Genomic DNA, 17676 nt, shown 5'->3' with positions numbered 1-17676 from the left:
TAAAAAATATAAAGAAAAAGAAGGGTGAATAAGTTATTTATTTCATAATTTATCTTGAAAATATAAAATATATTTTGATTATAAGAAAAATATTTAAAATTAATAAAAAGTATTATGAAAATATTTTATTATTAGTTTTTTATTCACACCAAAATATATATTTCTTATTTTCGTACCCAATTTTTTTAATTTCTATTTATATGATTTATTTAATTTTAATAAATATAAATAAAGTGTATTTACAAAAAAAAGGTAATGGTATAAAATTATATTGTTAGGGAAGTTATTGGTTATTGTGAAAAAAATAATAATAAATGTGATAATACACAACAGTGAGTAAAAATAATCCTATATTTGGGGAGGCAGCATTGATGTACAAATTGTTCGTGACACGGCATACGGGTACGGGCAAGTTAATCCCGTCCATTTCTTGCACCAACAAGCGAACATGGGGACACACATTTCACATTTCTATTGCGTACAGTGACGGTTACACTCACAAGTCACGGCAGTGAGTGGACGGTTGATATAGTAACCTCAAACATTGGGCTCCACCACTGGACTGAATAGTGCTGATCATCAAATCATCAACAGTTGATGGACGGCCTGTTCGCACTGTCGCTGGGGCCACCCTATCGAGATTGCTTGTTGTCCCTTGCGCAAATTAGAAGATAATTATTAATTTTGCGCGAAGTTGCAAGTAGAGCAAGCTCCAGAGAAAGAAGTGTCTTTCCGATACGGCAAGAGGATGTATTACAACTTACAAGAATCTTTTCTGTATGTGAAGATCTATTACAAAAATATCTCACCATTTTGGATCAATGTGTATATTGCATACAAATTTGACATTTATATATAATTTAGTTTTGGATGTAGCTTAGGTATCGTTTGAAATTAAGATGCTGTAATTTTTAATCTATAGTTGCTGTAGAAAAAAAACTGTAACTATCATATTAACATAACTTACAAGTTACAACAGCTAATGTTTACTAAATATTTTAATTCTGTAACTTTTAAGCTATAATTACCTAATCTCAATTCCAAACACACTCTTAGTCAACGTGAATGTATTTTGTTTTGACAATAACTCAAATTTGAATAATAATAGATAGAAAGAGATCCTTAGTAAGTAAGATTTCTCATCTCCATCTAAATAAAAAAAAAATTACAAATAATATCATGTTGTATAATATTTATTATTCTATCGTCACCTATGCATTTCAAATAGCAAATTTACTCTATCAAGTTGTTGTTGTTGTTGTTATTTGGAAATTTACATAAGTAGTCAAAAATTGGGGACAATTCTTATTTTAGTCAAATTTTCATCTCATTTGTTTTATAGAAAAAATGTATCTATTGTAGACAAAAGCACCTATGAATTTTTACTTATTTTATTATTTTAATTTCACATGATGATGTGTGTATCTGAATATTATAAATGTACCATATTACATGCATTTTATTTAATATATATATATATATATATATAAGGTTTTGATAAGAATGTGAAATCTCGCTCAGAAAACATCAATCCTTACCTCTATTATTATTCAAATTCAAATACATATGAGCATAAAGTGTATCCACAACCAAGTGAATTATGGCCAAAGGGCAATATGTAGTTATAATATGATAAATAGTAAAAGAGACTGAAGCGAGGAGTGTTGCCTCTCCATTATTCTTTGGAGTAGAATTCTGAGTAAACTTTCAAATAGCCAAATATCAAGATAGGTACTATCAGATTTTTGATTGCAATATAAGCATGGATACAGTTATTATAAAACTTCAACTCACTAACAAGTCTGGTTACTTCACGCCATAGATATCGTTTGAATTGCAAAATCAATTCAAGCAAAAGATATAAAGACAATAATGTTAAAGTGGGTCACTAAATTAATACATTAATATGTTGATGATGTTTGTTGCAAGTCCATGGCTTAGGCGGTTAGAAATATATTACACAACAATAAGATCCCGCGATGGCGACTTATTTTAAATGTCCTTGTCCATCCGTTATGAGGGCTCAATCTATTATATAATAGGGAAATTATCATTTGTATACTCTTAGTTTACTCCATTATCAAAAATACTACAACACTTTGAGGGTGTATCAATCGTCCACCCTAAATTAACAAAATGTATCAGCTGACCATCAAACCGTTAGTTGCCGTTTAAGTATGATGACGTCAGAAGGGTAATTTGGTCTTTTCATATGATACAAGTGATAATTTAAGGGTATACAAGTGATAAAAAAAGAATTTAAGGGTATACAAGTGATAATTTTCAAGGGTAAAACCGTCAATTCACTGTAATTCCGTTTACTTTCAAACGGCAGCTAACGGTTTGGTGGTCAGCTGATACATTTTGTCAACTAAGGGTGGACGATTGATACACCCTCAAAGTGTTATAGTATTTTTGATAACAGAGCAAATATAGGATATACGAATGATAATTTCCCTATATAATATAACTACTGTAATGCGTAATCACCAAATCCTTTTTATTTTTAATTAAATTTCTCAAAGTTCAAGTTACATTTCTTAAGCTCCAGGATAAAATAAAGGGTAAATTTCAAATTATAAATTAATTTTTTATTTTTAAAAGAGTGATGATACATCTATAAATTTTTGTACAAATTTATCTTGCACAAATTAACGTGACATTAATTTATTAATTGAATAAAAAAATAAAATAATAAAAATAAATTATGTGGGCTAAGAGGTATTTAATTCAATTAATTTTATCATGTCACATCAATTTGTATAAAATAAGTTTGTACAAGAGTTTGTAGGTATATCATTACTTTTTTTAAAAAATCTTAAATTATTGCTTCTTTCTTTTTCAAAAGAAAATAAAAAAATGGGAGTTGGTTGATTTTTTTTTTTGTTCTCTTGATAAAAATAAGAGGTAAATTAAAGATTTTAAAAGTAAGAAGTAATTTAAAGGTGGTTAATTCACGAAAAATAATATAAAATTAATTCTAAAATAAAATACAGGATAGAGTTTGAAAATTTCATGTGAGGTCGGTTATGCATTAAAGTACTGAATTTGTGACGAAATGTATACGGTAGAATATTCATGGGAAGGTCAGTTGCGGTCAGCTCGGTTTATACAAAAACTGGGAAGTAACGAGAGCAATTAATAATGAGATGTTGATTATGTATGTCCAATGTCTAAGCAATTAATATCCATTAGGTGCCTAAGATTATAGCTCAATTATGATCAATTTTTGACTAATATGATTGGGCAGCTCTGGTTGCGACCAAATCCAACCATTTGTCACGAAATTCAATAAGCCACATTGTTGGTGCTGAATTTTGGTGTTTGGAGTTGTGCTTGATCTTATTTTGTTTCCATTATTTTCGTCTTAATACTGATGTATTTGCAATTAAAAAAAAAAAAAAAATCTACTTTTACCGTCCAGAGGAATAATAAAATTTTAAAGGCACACTTACCAGTCACCAACTGGTGAGGCTGCTATTTCGTAATTAATTAATTTTGCAAGAGCATTTCTTTTTTTTTTCTTTTTTTAAATAATGTTGATGATCTTCGAAAGAGTTAAAAAGGGAAAAAATAAATAAAACAGAAGAAGGTCACACTCTCACAGAGTTTAAGGATGGAAGTTTGTGTCAGACGATACAGGTGGTTGGATAGCACGCTTGTCACCATTTATGGCGGAGTTCAAAACCTAATAGGGCTCCTACGAGTGTGGCCCCACACTGCACTTATAGCTTTAGCCTTTACATTCATTCACACCTGCTCCCCTCATTTGCCTCTTCCTCGCCCGTAAATTAAACCCCCCAAACCCTCTTTTTTTTTTTTTTTTTTTAAATCTCAATTTACTTCTTTCGTTTTTTTATTAAGAAACAAAAAAAAAAAAATTAACTCATTCAGTTTTTTCTTTTCTTTTTTTTAAAAATAAAAGTAAGAGTAATTTAAAGTTTATTTAAAAAAATTACGAAATAATTTAAAAATAATTAATTAGGATAATCTAAATTTTACATTGATAAATTACATAACAAAAATAATACAATATTTAAATAACCACTAACAAATGATATTTCTTTTTTTAATGGATAATATTTTTTTTCTTTGTGAAATTGAGTCGAGGAGAAGAAGAAAATGTTAATTAAGTAACTTCTGAGAAATTATTTAGACAATATAATTCTTAGTTAAAAAGAAAATGCAGGGACAAAATTAATGGATTCAGATAATCTTATCCTTATACATATTACTTTTTTTTAAAAAATTTTTTAACAAATAATAATATTACCCGCGAAACGGGATCATAAACTCACCTTTAAGTGGTCTCTCGCACTCAAGTTATCTTTGTCGTCAAGCTCACTTAATTAGATTCAATTTCTCACGTACAAAAAATTAGAACAATTTTCTTTTTTTCCCTTTATACAATGAGATCAGAATAGTCTTTGTGTTATTTGAATTTACAAAAATGCTCCAAATGACTTATTCAACTGTTAAAGACTGCAAGCTTACTCCGTTGAAGAAAACTCATGGTTTCAACAACACAAAAGCCTGATTCTTTCGTCTTTTTTTTTTTTTTTATTATAGTTCTTGCCTCACTGGAACAATTTTTCCTTTTGTTTTTTTGTTGTTGGGAATTGTATAATATTTTTGAATATATTCGCTAGGCAAATATTTTCAGACTACATCTTTGATGTACCTAAAAGTGGATTTTTAATGTATTGTACAATATTTTAATATTAAAATAAAAGTTATATTAGTGAAGTGAAATTTATAAATTATTTTAAAGAGCATCCTATCTTGGGAATATTACACAGGTCATGAGTTCCCTACGTTCGTGAACTTTGTTAGGCACTCACTCTGTCTCTGGCATAGTTTATACAAGTAATGCTTCAACGATCTTCGTTTTCATCAGGCGAAAATCTGACACCAGTATCATCAAATAAACAATGAGATAAAAAAAAAACCAGCAGATGAACCCCCGGAATGACTCAGTATCATGGTCAGACACACGGTAACTTTCGAACTGAGTTTGAACAGATGTATTTTTAAAATATTTAATAAATATTATTTATCATATTTTAAAAATTATATTAGTGTGATTTTTTACTTACATCATATAAAATTTAATATATTTTTAATAATTTTATTATTTATAATTTATATTTATTATATATTATTAATTTTTATTCTATAATTATAATTTTTTTTAACTTACTTTATCCCAAACGCATCCACAGTACCTCCTACTGTTGTCAAAAAAATCAGTTTGACAACTCACCAATTACGCGAGGCAACGTGGCAGTCCCTCCACCAGTTGTACTGACACACTGAGATAGCAGAGCAGATAAACCGGGGTGGCCGACAAGTAGACACCCCAAATTTGTGGACGACAACTCTTTCCCCTCCTCTTCCGTCCACGTGGACGGTCGTGATTTCCCTTTCTCCCGTACGGTCCTTCCTTGTCACTTAAATCCCAATTCCATCCCCACATCCCTCCCCGGCAGTCCCTGCCTCAGTAGGGCTAGTTCGGTAAATTAGTTGAACCGAGGATAGTTTCTGTAAATTAAGAAATGGTGCATGGTTAATTTCGTAATTGATGAAAATTTGTTACTCGAAAGATATGTAGGGGATATTTGTCAGAACCTTCAGATCATCTATTATCGCCTTCTCTCATACACACTGCCTGTTGTTTTCTTTCTTTCTTTCTTTCTTTCATGTTTCTGTTTCTTATCATTTTGTTGAAAATACAACAAATGTGAACGACGGTTTTTTTTTTCCTTCCCAGTAAATCCTAACAGCTAGATTAATCAAAATCTTTCTGTTTCGTCTTAATTGCAAAGAAAAACTTATCTAAACAGCACTTGTACGGAATGCAAGACATCCACTCAATCGGCGGAGGAAGGTTATTCGGCGGCGGCGGTGGTGACAGGCGGCTACGGCCTCATCCCCACCAGAACCACCAGGCTCTGAAGTGCCCGCGTTGTGACTCTCTAAACACAAAATTCTGTTATTACAACAACTACAATCTATCCCAGCCCCGCCACTTCTGCAAGAACTGCCGCCGTTACTGGACCAAAGGCGGCGTCCTGCGTAACGTCCCCGTCGGAGGAGGCTGCCGGAAGACCAAGCGTAGCTCAAAGCCGAAACCCAACTCAGAATCATCAGCTCAAACGCAAACGCAGACACAAACCGAAGCGCCAGCTGCTGGGGAAAGAGATCGTAAGGCGAACTCTCATTCGAGTAGTGAAAGCTCTAGCACTCTCACCGTCACGAATAATAATAATAATAATAATACGAGTGTTGAAACTGTGTCCGTGCATTCTTCGAGTTCAGTGTCGAATGTGTTGAGTGCCATGAACAACAACAACAATAATAATAATAATGATCCTGGTTTTGAGACTGCACCGACTACTGCTTTGCTCGATCAGGCATCGTCTGATTGCGGGATATTTTCGGAAATTGGGAGTTTCACGAGTCTGATTACATCCTCGAATGAAGCTTTGCCTTTTGGGTTCAGTAATCTGTTGAATAATGCTCAGCAAAATCTTGAGCATGTTCAAAATGAGCAGCAGTGGCAACAAGAACAGCAGAAGTTGGCTAGTGCCAGTTCCATGGGAGGTCATCACGAATTGAAGTTGCATGAGATGGCAAGTGGGCTGCTTGATCAGACAGTACACGATGAGTTATCAGCTTTGCAGGACAGATCAGGGAATACCGGGGGTTTTGGATCGTTGGATTGGCATGGGAGTGCTGATCATCAAGGCTTGTTTGACCTCCCTAACGCCGTTGATCATGCTTCGTACTGGAGTCAGAGTACTCAGTGGACTGATCAAGATCACCCTAGTCTCTACCTCCCGTAAATCTCTTACCTTTTTTATTAACTACAAAAGGATTTTGCTTTTTCTTGATCGAAACTCTCTACCCCCCGAAAGAGGGAAAAAAAAAAAAGAGGAAACAAATCAAGTTAAAGAATATTGTGAAGGAGGGTTACATGAATAGTATCAATTTCATGACTGTTTTCTATGTAAATTTTTTTATATATTATTTTTGTTTTAAAAAAGGAAGTTTGGGTGGGTTTGATCTTTGTTGCGTTCATGTGCTACTAACTTCCGTGTTAGTTTTTTTTTTTTTTTTTCAATTTTTACTTTTAGGGGGTTTTTTGGTTCCTAATGCGTCTGGAATTTAATTAATGAAGAAAAATATACAGCAACTAGAGAGTGTTCTGTGTGTTTATTTGTTTTCTTGTTTGGTTGTGTTATCTAATTATAAATCTCAGTTAATTTAGTTAAAATGTTCAATTACTGGCTTAATACAACAGTCAAAACGAAACATTATCGTTCAAATTATGCCACGTCATGGCATACAACGTTAATGGCGATCATAATTACACGTGGTTACTAACATTTATATAGTTTAAGAGAGAAGAGAGAGAACATGTGTACGGACAATTAGTGGGGGGTTTTAGTGTATGCACTAGTCGGTAAGGGGGAGTGGGGGAGAGTGGTGGGGCCACATGTGGTAGTGACCAGTACCATGCGTGATTATTACTCCACGTGGCGACGATAGTGGGAGGGGAAGGTTTCCTAATGCGTAGAGGGCCACGTGGGCTTTCGCCATACGTTGTAGGCTGACCTCCCTTTGGGAAAGGTCGGTTTGTCCCGTCCGCAGGGCCTTGGTTTTCATTTCACTGATGGGAATTGAGTGCTGAACAGGGTAGATTGATTGAGATGTGAAAATGTGAAATATATAAAGAAAAGAAAAAAAAATTGGGTGGGTGGGGATGATGATGTGGAGTCCTGGGACCCAGATTAGGTGGGTGTGGGGGGGTGGGGTGGGTTAGTTTCTCGGTAACTTGGTGATTGTGGGCCGAGTCGCATGTGCGGGAAGTGGTGTCAAGTCTGGGCGCGCATTGAGTCATGCACTTGGTGGGCAATTGGTATTTGTTTCTGTTGTGTGTGTTGGAAATAACGTCAATATCATCCAACCAATGCGTGTTTTCAGTGGCTGTTTTTGCACCGAGTAGAGAATTTATTATTACATCAGAGTTCCCCATCCCCTTGTTTCTCTTTTGGGTAATGCAACGACCCATGCCGTATTGACTAGTTCATTTCCATTTTTAATTTTTCTCGAGGGAATGTTATCAATTTTTCGATCTTCCAAGATTTTGATTGATACATGTGTGTACATACAATGCATTAAAAATCGTTAAACATTTACACATTTTGCTCTTAGTTACAATTTTGAATGAATGTCACATGGAAAGATTCTTAAAGAATATCAATAGCATTGTGGTTTCTACTCAATTTCCACTCTCCGCACTCATATGAGCACGGTTTGAATCACATGCCTTTTGTACCATTCAAAAATTTATAACACTTAACTTCATAACTTGATAGCACCACAAATTGTTTCAACTCCAAGGCAGAGAATTCTTAGAAGATATGTATCATTTTGAAATATCCAGTGATATTTTCATGAATTGATTTTGCCTAAATCATGATGATGAAACAGGTGATATATCGGTGTCATCATCAAAGATATAGCATGATCGAAGCTTGGTTATTTTGAGGGTAGGAAGTGGGGCGGAGCTAGGTTCGCAGGGGAGGGTATGGTGGTCCTTAGAATGGGTTTTGAGCTTTGAAGTGGTCCTTATTTGATGATGGACGATTCGGTGGTTCATTATAGGAATGAATATTGACAGAGAGGTGTGAATGAAGTTTTAAAGACGCAAGTTAATAACTTGGTAAGTCCTAGTGTCAACCTTGGAGGCGCTTTGCCTACAGGTACGCACACTTTATGCTTAGCTATCCAGCATCAACGTGGTTAGCTATCAGTACCTTGCAAGTTTTTCAAACGTATGAGCAGTTTTCTCAAATGCTATGAACTGGATTCTGCTGAAAGATTTTAGGCTTCGTTTGGGGACTGCGGCAGTAGCACAAGCTGAGCCTGTCGGTGAATAAGTGTTTGACAAATTATTAGTAAAACTGATACAAGTTTAATAAACACTTCAGCGGCTTTGCATTGAAAGCGTAATTGCAAATTTATATTTTTATAGCAATGCCAAACTAGGCCTTATCACGGGCTTTACTATTTGTCATTTACGTGCTAGCTGGAGCACTTTTAACTGCACTGCCACCGGCTTGATTAACATTGACTTACTCTGTTTGCTGTGATTAATGCGCACTAAATCCAATTGGCGTAAAAGAGAGTGAAAAGACATTTGTGGAGCCGAACGTAGAATATGATACTCCTGATTTGGTTGCCAGGAAAATAATTCCTAATGTAAAAAGTTCCAATGGTGAGAGTTTCAGTGCACGACATGTGAAACGAGCTCGAGCAGCCAAATTAAACTTCTTGTGTTCAGATACTCTAGGACGTTTGAATCAGTGCTGTAATCCCCCCAATAACGTGAAATCCTTCAAAGACTATTCATGTGATAAAATAATTTAAGTAACAAAAAAAATGCTAGCAATATGAATTTGCTAGAAGATTGATGCATGTATAGGCCCAGCACGAAGAAAGACGTGACCTATCATGAGGGGTCCGGTTTCAACATTTTATTGACAAAACATATACAAGAATCTATTAGAATTCAGTGACACTGGACCAATGTGTTTCAGTATTGCCCTGATGCTGCCGAGCAATAACAGTGGCATTGATTGGGACTAGAGGGCACTGCCTCACATGGTGGTGGTCCTTACCATTGGTACGACTACACACCAAACATTTGATAACCGTGAACCAAGATGATCCCGAAAGAGATTTTGGTGGAATTGATGCATTGCGGGATATTTTAAAATTTGTTGCCCTAAAATGATTGGCAAAGAATTTGTCCTGAAACTTATGATTACCCATAAGAGGGAAATAGGTTAAACAAGTACCAAACTGGTGTTTCGAAAGACTCTGTGGATTCGTGCAATTTTAGCAGAGCCGGAGCCCTACCCACAGCTTCTGTATTAAGTATTGACATGGGGCCATGAGTGCGGTGGTCATTGAAGATTTTCTTGGGTTTTGTGTTGTGGGGGACACGGTTTTAAGGAAACAATCTTGGCAGCATAATGATGCGCATGCACTACTATTGGGGCTAATTAACTTGGCAAATTTCATTATCCTAACTTTTAAGTCCAGCTAATCAACTTTCCCAAATAAATTATGTCTTTTCGTTCAGGCCAATTCTTTCAAGAGGCACGAATTGCATCCTTAGGGCAAACACAATGATGAAAATATTAGCACGACTTGATTATCTTATTGCAGTTAACCTCATGTTGTACGGCCAACCTTTTACTTAATACGTGTGCCTCTCAATTTACTGGATTATCATGCGTACCTATCAGCTAATCAAATATAAATAAATGCATACGGATTATGAATTTAACATAGAAAAGAATCATGTATGTATCTTTTTTTTTCTTTTTTTAAATTAAGGATCAATGTGTTATGAGATGTGTCTATCAGCTTCTTTAAAAAAATAATTTATTTTTCTCATTAATAATGATAGAAAGTAAACTGCAAAAGTAATTACATGATTTGTGATGTATCTATGCATCAAACTGATCAATTTATAAGTTATTTTGTACACAATTTTGAGATTTAAAGAGCGTGTTGTTATTTGATGAAAGATAATTGTAAGGTGTAATGCAAAATATGAAACTGCTTCCACCCCTCAAAATCTGCTCAATTGCAAACTATAAACAGAGGGCATGCATTTTTAAATTGACCATACTATTCAGAGAATTCATAACTTGAAGACAGACACATGAATAGAATAGAAGCTGAGCAACTTTCGTTTTTCATATTTGGCTTGCTTATTTTCAATCAGCCCTTTCAGTTTTTGATTATTTATATATTTTTTCTTTATTATTTTTGTTATTTACTTGCATACTTTGGATACTTCCCACTTAGATCCACGACACAATGGGAAAAATCTCGCCCACCAGCCCGGTCCAATCTGGTACACGTTGGGCTTATAAATTTGAAGGTTGATTTTGCATCTAGCACGCATCCAATACAAACATACAATAAGGGAATCATGGAATGCTGCATGCCAAAAACTTCTTGTTATTTGCTGCAGATGGAATCACTGGAAGGTTACATACAAAATAATTAAAAGTTCAAATAACTTGTTTCCAGTCAACCAGTTTTCTTCTATTCGAGCTATAGGAAATGAATTTTGATTGTTGCAGCTCATCAAAATTGTGTAATAACTATTTTGTGTTATTATTTTGTTGTATCAGCACATGAAATCATATATGCAAGACAGCGAACCCCTTTTAACACTACATAGGAGAAAAGAATAAAGAATCAATTACACAAGTAAAGGGGAATTCATAGCTCTTAGAATTTACAACAGAGAAAAAATTTTCTCCATCTTTTTTGCTTTCTCGTTTGCTTTTTGTCAGTTTTCACCATTCTCACTGGGCTGCCATTCCACTCTGAAGGTAATCTGTTCAATTAAAAGCAAATACATGAGCCAAATTATTCAATCAATAGCTGAGAAGTATAACAATGAAATAATGAGAAAATTTTACATGGGAAATGCAAAAGAATGCAAACTGGCACTGCTGCTGCTTGACCGAAGAGAGTTGCTTCCTGTACATGGCACTTGCTCCACGCGTGCTGAAAAGGAAAGGGGTTCTCCTGGATCAACTTGATCATGTTGATCAACAAAGCTTTGACCTGAACCTGTTAGGCTTTGAGATATCTCATCTAGAGGCTTGAATGTGATTTTGGTTTCAGAATCTGCTTGGTTTTGAAATTCTTCTTCGCTGTTTGTTGTATTCAAGCTTCCACTCTCCACCTCACTTTCCGAAGTGGCCTCACTTGAATAACTGTTGTCATCAGCTATCTCAGCTGCTGACGGCAACATAAAATTTGCCAGCTCTTCCTCTCTGGCCGGAACCTACAAATTGTTTTTATTTTTATTTTTAAAAATCTATGTATTTGAATTTATAAAATCATGCAGGGCCAGGGGAATATAATTACTGTTGGATTACGGCTATAGCAAGAGGTTAATCATAATTCTGCCCAAGTGTTTGAGTAGAAACATTCCTTCAATTTATTATAGTACTTTCTTGCCTTCACATTAACCTTACATTAATCCATATTAAATACGAACAAATTTTTAATTGTTTGAAGATGCTTGAACTAAACATTAACAAGAAGTTCATGACTGGCTGAGAAGCAAAGGAGAGAGCGATAAAAAAAAAAAAAAAAGCAAGGAGGCCTGCCATCAGTGGCATGTCAAGCTATTGTCTATAAGAGCCAGGACAGATAACATTAACCCTGCCTTGTAACCAAGGACTCTTTAAAAGATCCAATTCTAGTTAGCATGTGATTTAGAATCCTGGAAGAAATAATCCCTCCTTTCAATAGAATAACATAACCACAAGAATTAAGAGTGGATAAAGAGTATTTTAGAATCACGCTAAGAGTCTAGAGGTAAACTGATTGATTACGAGTAGACTAGATGGAGATAAGCCTTTGCAGCAAATAATTAATAAATTACAGCCAAGAGAAAATGGTATCTTACCTTCCCAATCAGCTGTCTGTCAGATGAAATCTTCTCACCAGAACAACTAGTTGCATCAGAATCATCTTCATGTTCCAGCATCCAGTTCTCCAAGCCACTTTTTCTGGTCACATCCGTACTAGTGTCATTTTCAATTCTAATTTTTGACTCATTAGACATAGATGACATTGCCTCCAGAGTTCCATTGTCTGATTCGCGGTCATCAGAACTAAGCACACAAGAGATGATTTTGTGGTCCAGCTCACAATTTTCTACCAAGCACTTGTTCATTAAAGGCACTTCCCTGTCCATGAAAATGTCCTTAACAAACTGATAATCCTGCTCTTCAAAGAATGCAACCAGCTCCGGTGTGTCAGATTCCATCGGATTCTTTTCACTATAATGCCTCTTTCTTATTTCTCTGTTTCCTTTAGGTTCCCTCGAGGCCGTTAAATTGTTAACTTGAGGTAGCTTTGTGACCGCTGCATTTCCATTCTGTCTATGGACAGCCAAATTGCTCTTTATATCCCTCTTAAAAGTCCTCATCTCCAGCAAATTGTCACTGAATTTGAAAGCCTTGTAATTGGGTTCATTGGTCAGAGTCAAACTCCCGCACATGGAATCTCCATCTGGCAATGCACACATGTATCGAGATTAAAGAAAATATTAGAAAAAGTTTGCACGATTGCTCCCAAGATGTTTGTCATCTCATGATAAAGACTTCAATATTAAAAGAACATGAAGAAAGAAAAAGTGATTTATTTTCAGACTAAAATGATCAGAAGGCACAAACCACAAAGCAATAGGAATACTTCAATCTTAAAAGAGCCTGTGATATCAATGTTTATTCTGAAGCTGAATGTGATTGGTTTAGTTTTCCCATTTTTCATTTCCCAGGTTTTCGGCATGACATTCAATATCAGGTGTATCATCCTTATTCAATTTCAAGCCAACAATTAATCAATCCAATTATTATAAGTTTCAATGGTAGATGCACATTAAGTATTTAATCTTTTATTTAATCACCATGTGGATTGTGCTGTACTACAGAGATACATTTTATATTTATTTTATCACAACGTGTACTTCAAGATGAGAAAAAAAATAACAATGCAGTGGAATTACAGAAGTCATATATGCAGATGCTGGCAAGACAACACTTAACAGAGATGACTGGTCAAGGCAAAATTACCGGGTTTCATTTTGCACATTAGGTAGAGAAAGAGTGCTGTCAGTGAGTAAACTGGTGCCCTGCTTGAACAATCTTTAGAAAAAATGAATGGGTAAGTAATTGAATTAAATGATTTATATCTTAAAAAATGAACTAGCACAACTAGAATGCAGCCCATCAAAAGAATGACAACTAAGCAAAAGAAAATTTTGGATTATAATATAAGCAGTTGCATACTTTCATTGTTGTAGTTGAGTTTCAACGATATCCCTTTAGGATACCTAACCATAATCAGCTGGATTGTGAGACCCATTTTTGATTATGCAACTTATTTTGAGATTTGCAATTCTGTATCAATGATTCTTTAGCATTTAAATATTGAAATAATCTTTCAATCATTAATTGGAAGGAAAGATTCCCTTAAAAGCTCCACTTTCCAAAAGTCTCTCTAAAACTCTACTTGCATTGCATAGATACATGGCTGCATTATGAAACAAATAAATAGAGATAAACAAATTTGAAAAAAAAATCTGAAAGAACTCACGTCGAAGAGCCGAGACCCTTAAGAGAGATGCAAGTGCTACTTATGCTGTCCCGCACTCCGGCTATGGAGATGAAGGAAACAGTTAGTTAAAAAGGTGAGTGCAATAAATGGGCAAATGGGGCAGTTCAAGTTATTAATGCGCGTATAATTATAATCTGAAACTGATACTCAGTAACCATAAACCGTCAGTTGGCCTACACAAACACAAATGTGTTGTTCTTGTGAAATCCCTTCACTTGCTGTCTATGATTTCTGCTCTTTACACGGTTGGCAACATGGGAAGCGAAGCACAAAAATTCTGGCATATGTTCGCAGTGTGTGATACACAGTTGTCATGTTATTTATGTGGCAAAATTGATTGCCCTAGGAAATCTCATCATTTATCTCTTATGAAGCTGTATCTTATTTTGACAAGATGCATATGAGATGATTTAAAAAAAAAAAAAAAAAAATTGACATAAATATAAGAAAAATGGTATGTGGCCCGAAATTTTGTTAAATAAAATATATCGATTCTTTTTTTTCTTTGTCAAGGTGATGGACTCCCAGAGATAGTTTTCAGGCGAAGAGCTATCTCCCAATTTTGATTTGATTTCAACAGAAAATGTTAATTTTGGTAGTTTTAGAAGATGAAATTTGGGGCCAAATATTAATGTTGTAAATATGATTTAGACGATAAAAAAAATTGTTTAATTGCGAACAAGTTGTAGTAGTCCTGTTGGTTGCTGTCATGACATTTTAATGAGTGAATAGTGTTAAAAATTTCTAACATTTGAATCTTAATTTGAGTGTGAATTGATACGATATTTATCTATTCAAATGGTACTTAACATTAGAATTCAAATATTAAGATCTTTCGCATTATTATTTATAAGTTTTAAAAAAAAATTTCTTAAAGATGTAATTACCAAAAGTTAATTGAGAGGTAACTGGTAACAAACATTGTTTTTGACATAATTCGAAGATGAGTGATAACGATTTTTAAATATTAAATTATAATATTTACAATAAGAAATATATAATGATCGTATAGAGAAAAAATGGACATACCAAATTTCTAAACTTAAAACAAATTGGATAAAAACATATGCACTTCATAATTTGATTTTAATGGCAACTTAATTTTCTTCCTACTTAACGTAAGCGAGGTAGAATTCCAAACTTCTAATGTTGAATTTAAAAAAATTTATCAACAGAATTAGTTGTCTCCCACACATGCATTCAAATAATTAGAAAAGCAATTGGTTTTAATTTTGTTCAAAAAGGCCGAGATAATCATAGTCCATTAATATTATTGGTTGTGGTGTTGGGTTGTTGTTGCAAACATTGCATTTTTTTTTTTTTAATGATTTCACTAAGATGGGTGGAATATGTCAATCCAATAAAATTCATCTAGTATCTTATGAGATCTTAGGGTGTGTTTGGCATGCAAGACAAGATAGAATGAGATGTAATGGGATAAGATATGATTATATTTAATAATGTCTTGTGTTTTGTGTAGTTCCGAATTAGATAGGATTGTAACAATAATTTATTATTATTATTATTAAAATTAATAAAAAATGAATAAACATTTAGTTAATAATAGTTTAATTGAATATAATACAAATGAAAATTCCTTTGATATAAAATTAAAATAGTTATAAAATAGTTTAATATTTCTTATTTTATAATAATTTTATATTGTATTATTACAATTTACAAGTTATTATTATTGTTATAAACTAAAAATATTGTATTATTAATTATACTAATCAAACTCAAAGATATTAATTAAATATCAATCATAGTTTAAATACATTTCTATTTTTATTTATTAAGTATAATTCTAATATTTAATAATTAATTTAAAATATAAATTTGAAATTATATAAATATTTAATAATTATATAAATTAAATTATAATTATAATTTACTATGAAATTAATGATGATATTTAGTATAATTTATTATTTACATTATCAAAATCAATTTTTTTATTACATTTACTACATATTAATATAATTTTAATATTTATAAATTATTACATTTAATCGAGACAACAGTATAATCCTAACCCAACGATCCCATGGCCTACCTTAACTTCCTTGATAAAATTGAGATTATCTTGTAGATCCAAAATTTATAAAATTAAGATTATTTGTAGGCCCAAAATAAGGTAACACTAATACTCTTAGGCTATTTTTGGCACGCAATATCGGATTGAACTAATTATTATGATTGGACTAGATTAAATTGGATTGAATTAAACTGAATTGTATTATATAATCTTATGTTTGGTACTGTATTAGATTAAACTATGTTAAATTATAGTTAGATAGTATTAAATAGCTTTCAAGTTAATATTTACATGTAAATATCAATTATTCATGAAATTCTATAATCATAATTAAAATAAATTTAAAAAGTAATTAATAAGAAAATTAAATATATTGTAAATAGGATTTTTAATTAAATATACCCCAAAAGTAGGGTATTTATGTAAATATACCCCATAGTTGAAAATTATGTAGGTATGCCATTTTGTGTGGTATATTAACTAAAATGTTCTTAAAAAGAAAAATAAAAAGCCCACAAAAATCACCTCCATTTCACTTACACTATTTCACTCTTCACACCATTTCACTTCACATAACAAAAAATCACTTCATACTCTCAAAATCACTCATGAGCAGGTAATTTATTGAGATTTTTTTGTTACAACTAGGTGTATTATTCATCCAATTAATAAGGTAATTTAAACTTTACATTTATTTTGTGTTATTTATGCATTTTTTTGACATTATATTATTTTTAGTGTTTTGTTTGGGTTATGATACACAACAAAACAACTCATATTTTCATTACATTTGTATCATATCACTGCTATGTGATGGATCTTCTAATTATAATTGTATAAATGTCATTTTGTAGTCAAAATTTTTGTTTTGCACTCGATGTACACAACTGTAGTCGTGTGAATTCAAGCATACACAAATGCATTCATGTATACAAGAATTTACACAACTGCAGTGATGTATTTTAATAAATTACACGAATGCAGCTGTGTATATAAAAGTTTACATGACAGTAGTCATGTAAATTTATAGTCAAAACTTTTATTCTACACCCGATGTACATGACTGCAGTCATGTATTTCAGTAAATTATATGAATGCATTCGTATATACAAGAATTTACACGACTGTAGTTGTGTATTTCAGTAAGTTATACGACTGCTGTCGTGCAAGGGCGAAAAATATTCCATCTATTATGAGACTCTAGTATTCTATTAGTGCAAAAAAAATTTTTTTTTTTGGGGGAAGAAATATGTTCTCTAATTATTTATTAGTCTATAGTTGTGTATTTTAGCAAGTTATACGACTGTTGTCGTGTAAATGGCAAAATGTTCCGCACACTGTTATATGCCTATGATTTTATTCTTTTATTTGTTGTATAATTGCGTGCTATACTATTATAGGAAATGACT

At 33.0% G+C, this 17676-nt stretch overlaps 2 protein-coding genes across 3 annotated transcripts; one reads left to right on the top strand and one right to left on the bottom strand.

The window, feature by feature from the left end:
• Nucleotides 1-5628: 5628 nt before the first annotated feature.
• Nucleotides 5629-7067, top strand: LOC102627773 (dof zinc finger protein DOF5.4). The gene has a single exon (XM_025100555.2). The coding sequence runs from the start codon at nucleotides 5856-5858 to the stop codon at nucleotides 6843-6845; it is 990 nt and encodes a 329-aa protein (XP_024956323.2). The 5' UTR covers nucleotides 5629-5855; the 3' UTR covers nucleotides 6846-7067.
• Nucleotides 7068-11239: 4172 nt separating this feature from the next.
• LOC102627472 (uncharacterized) lies at nucleotides 11240-14705 on the bottom strand. Of its 2 annotated transcripts, none has more exons than XM_006485644.4 (5): nucleotides 14209-14705; nucleotides 13686-13757; nucleotides 12515-13122; nucleotides 11514-11884; nucleotides 11240-11428 (listed from the first exon to the last, which is right to left on the bottom strand). In XM_006485644.4, the coding sequence occupies exons 2-5, from the start codon at nucleotides 13702-13704 to the stop codon at nucleotides 11320-11322; spliced, it is 1107 nt and encodes a 368-aa protein (XP_006485707.2). In that variant the 5' UTR covers nucleotides 13705-13757; nucleotides 14209-14705; the 3' UTR covers nucleotides 11240-11319. The 2 variants fall into 2 exon arrangements, with proteins under 2 accessions (XP_006485707.2, XP_052292349.1); XM_052436389.1 differs by lacking the exon at nucleotides 14209-14705 and adding an exon at nucleotides 13902-14187.
• Between the last annotated feature and the right edge of the window lie 2971 nt (nucleotides 14706-17676).

Source organism: Citrus sinensis, chromosome 3 (assembly GCF_022201045.2).
Source record: "Citrus sinensis cultivar Valencia sweet orange chromosome 3, DVS_A1.0, whole genome shotgun sequence".
Lineage (NCBI taxonomy): Eukaryota > Viridiplantae > Streptophyta > Magnoliopsida > Sapindales > Rutaceae > Citrus > Citrus sinensis.
This window is presented reverse-complemented; position numbering and strand designations above follow the sequence as displayed.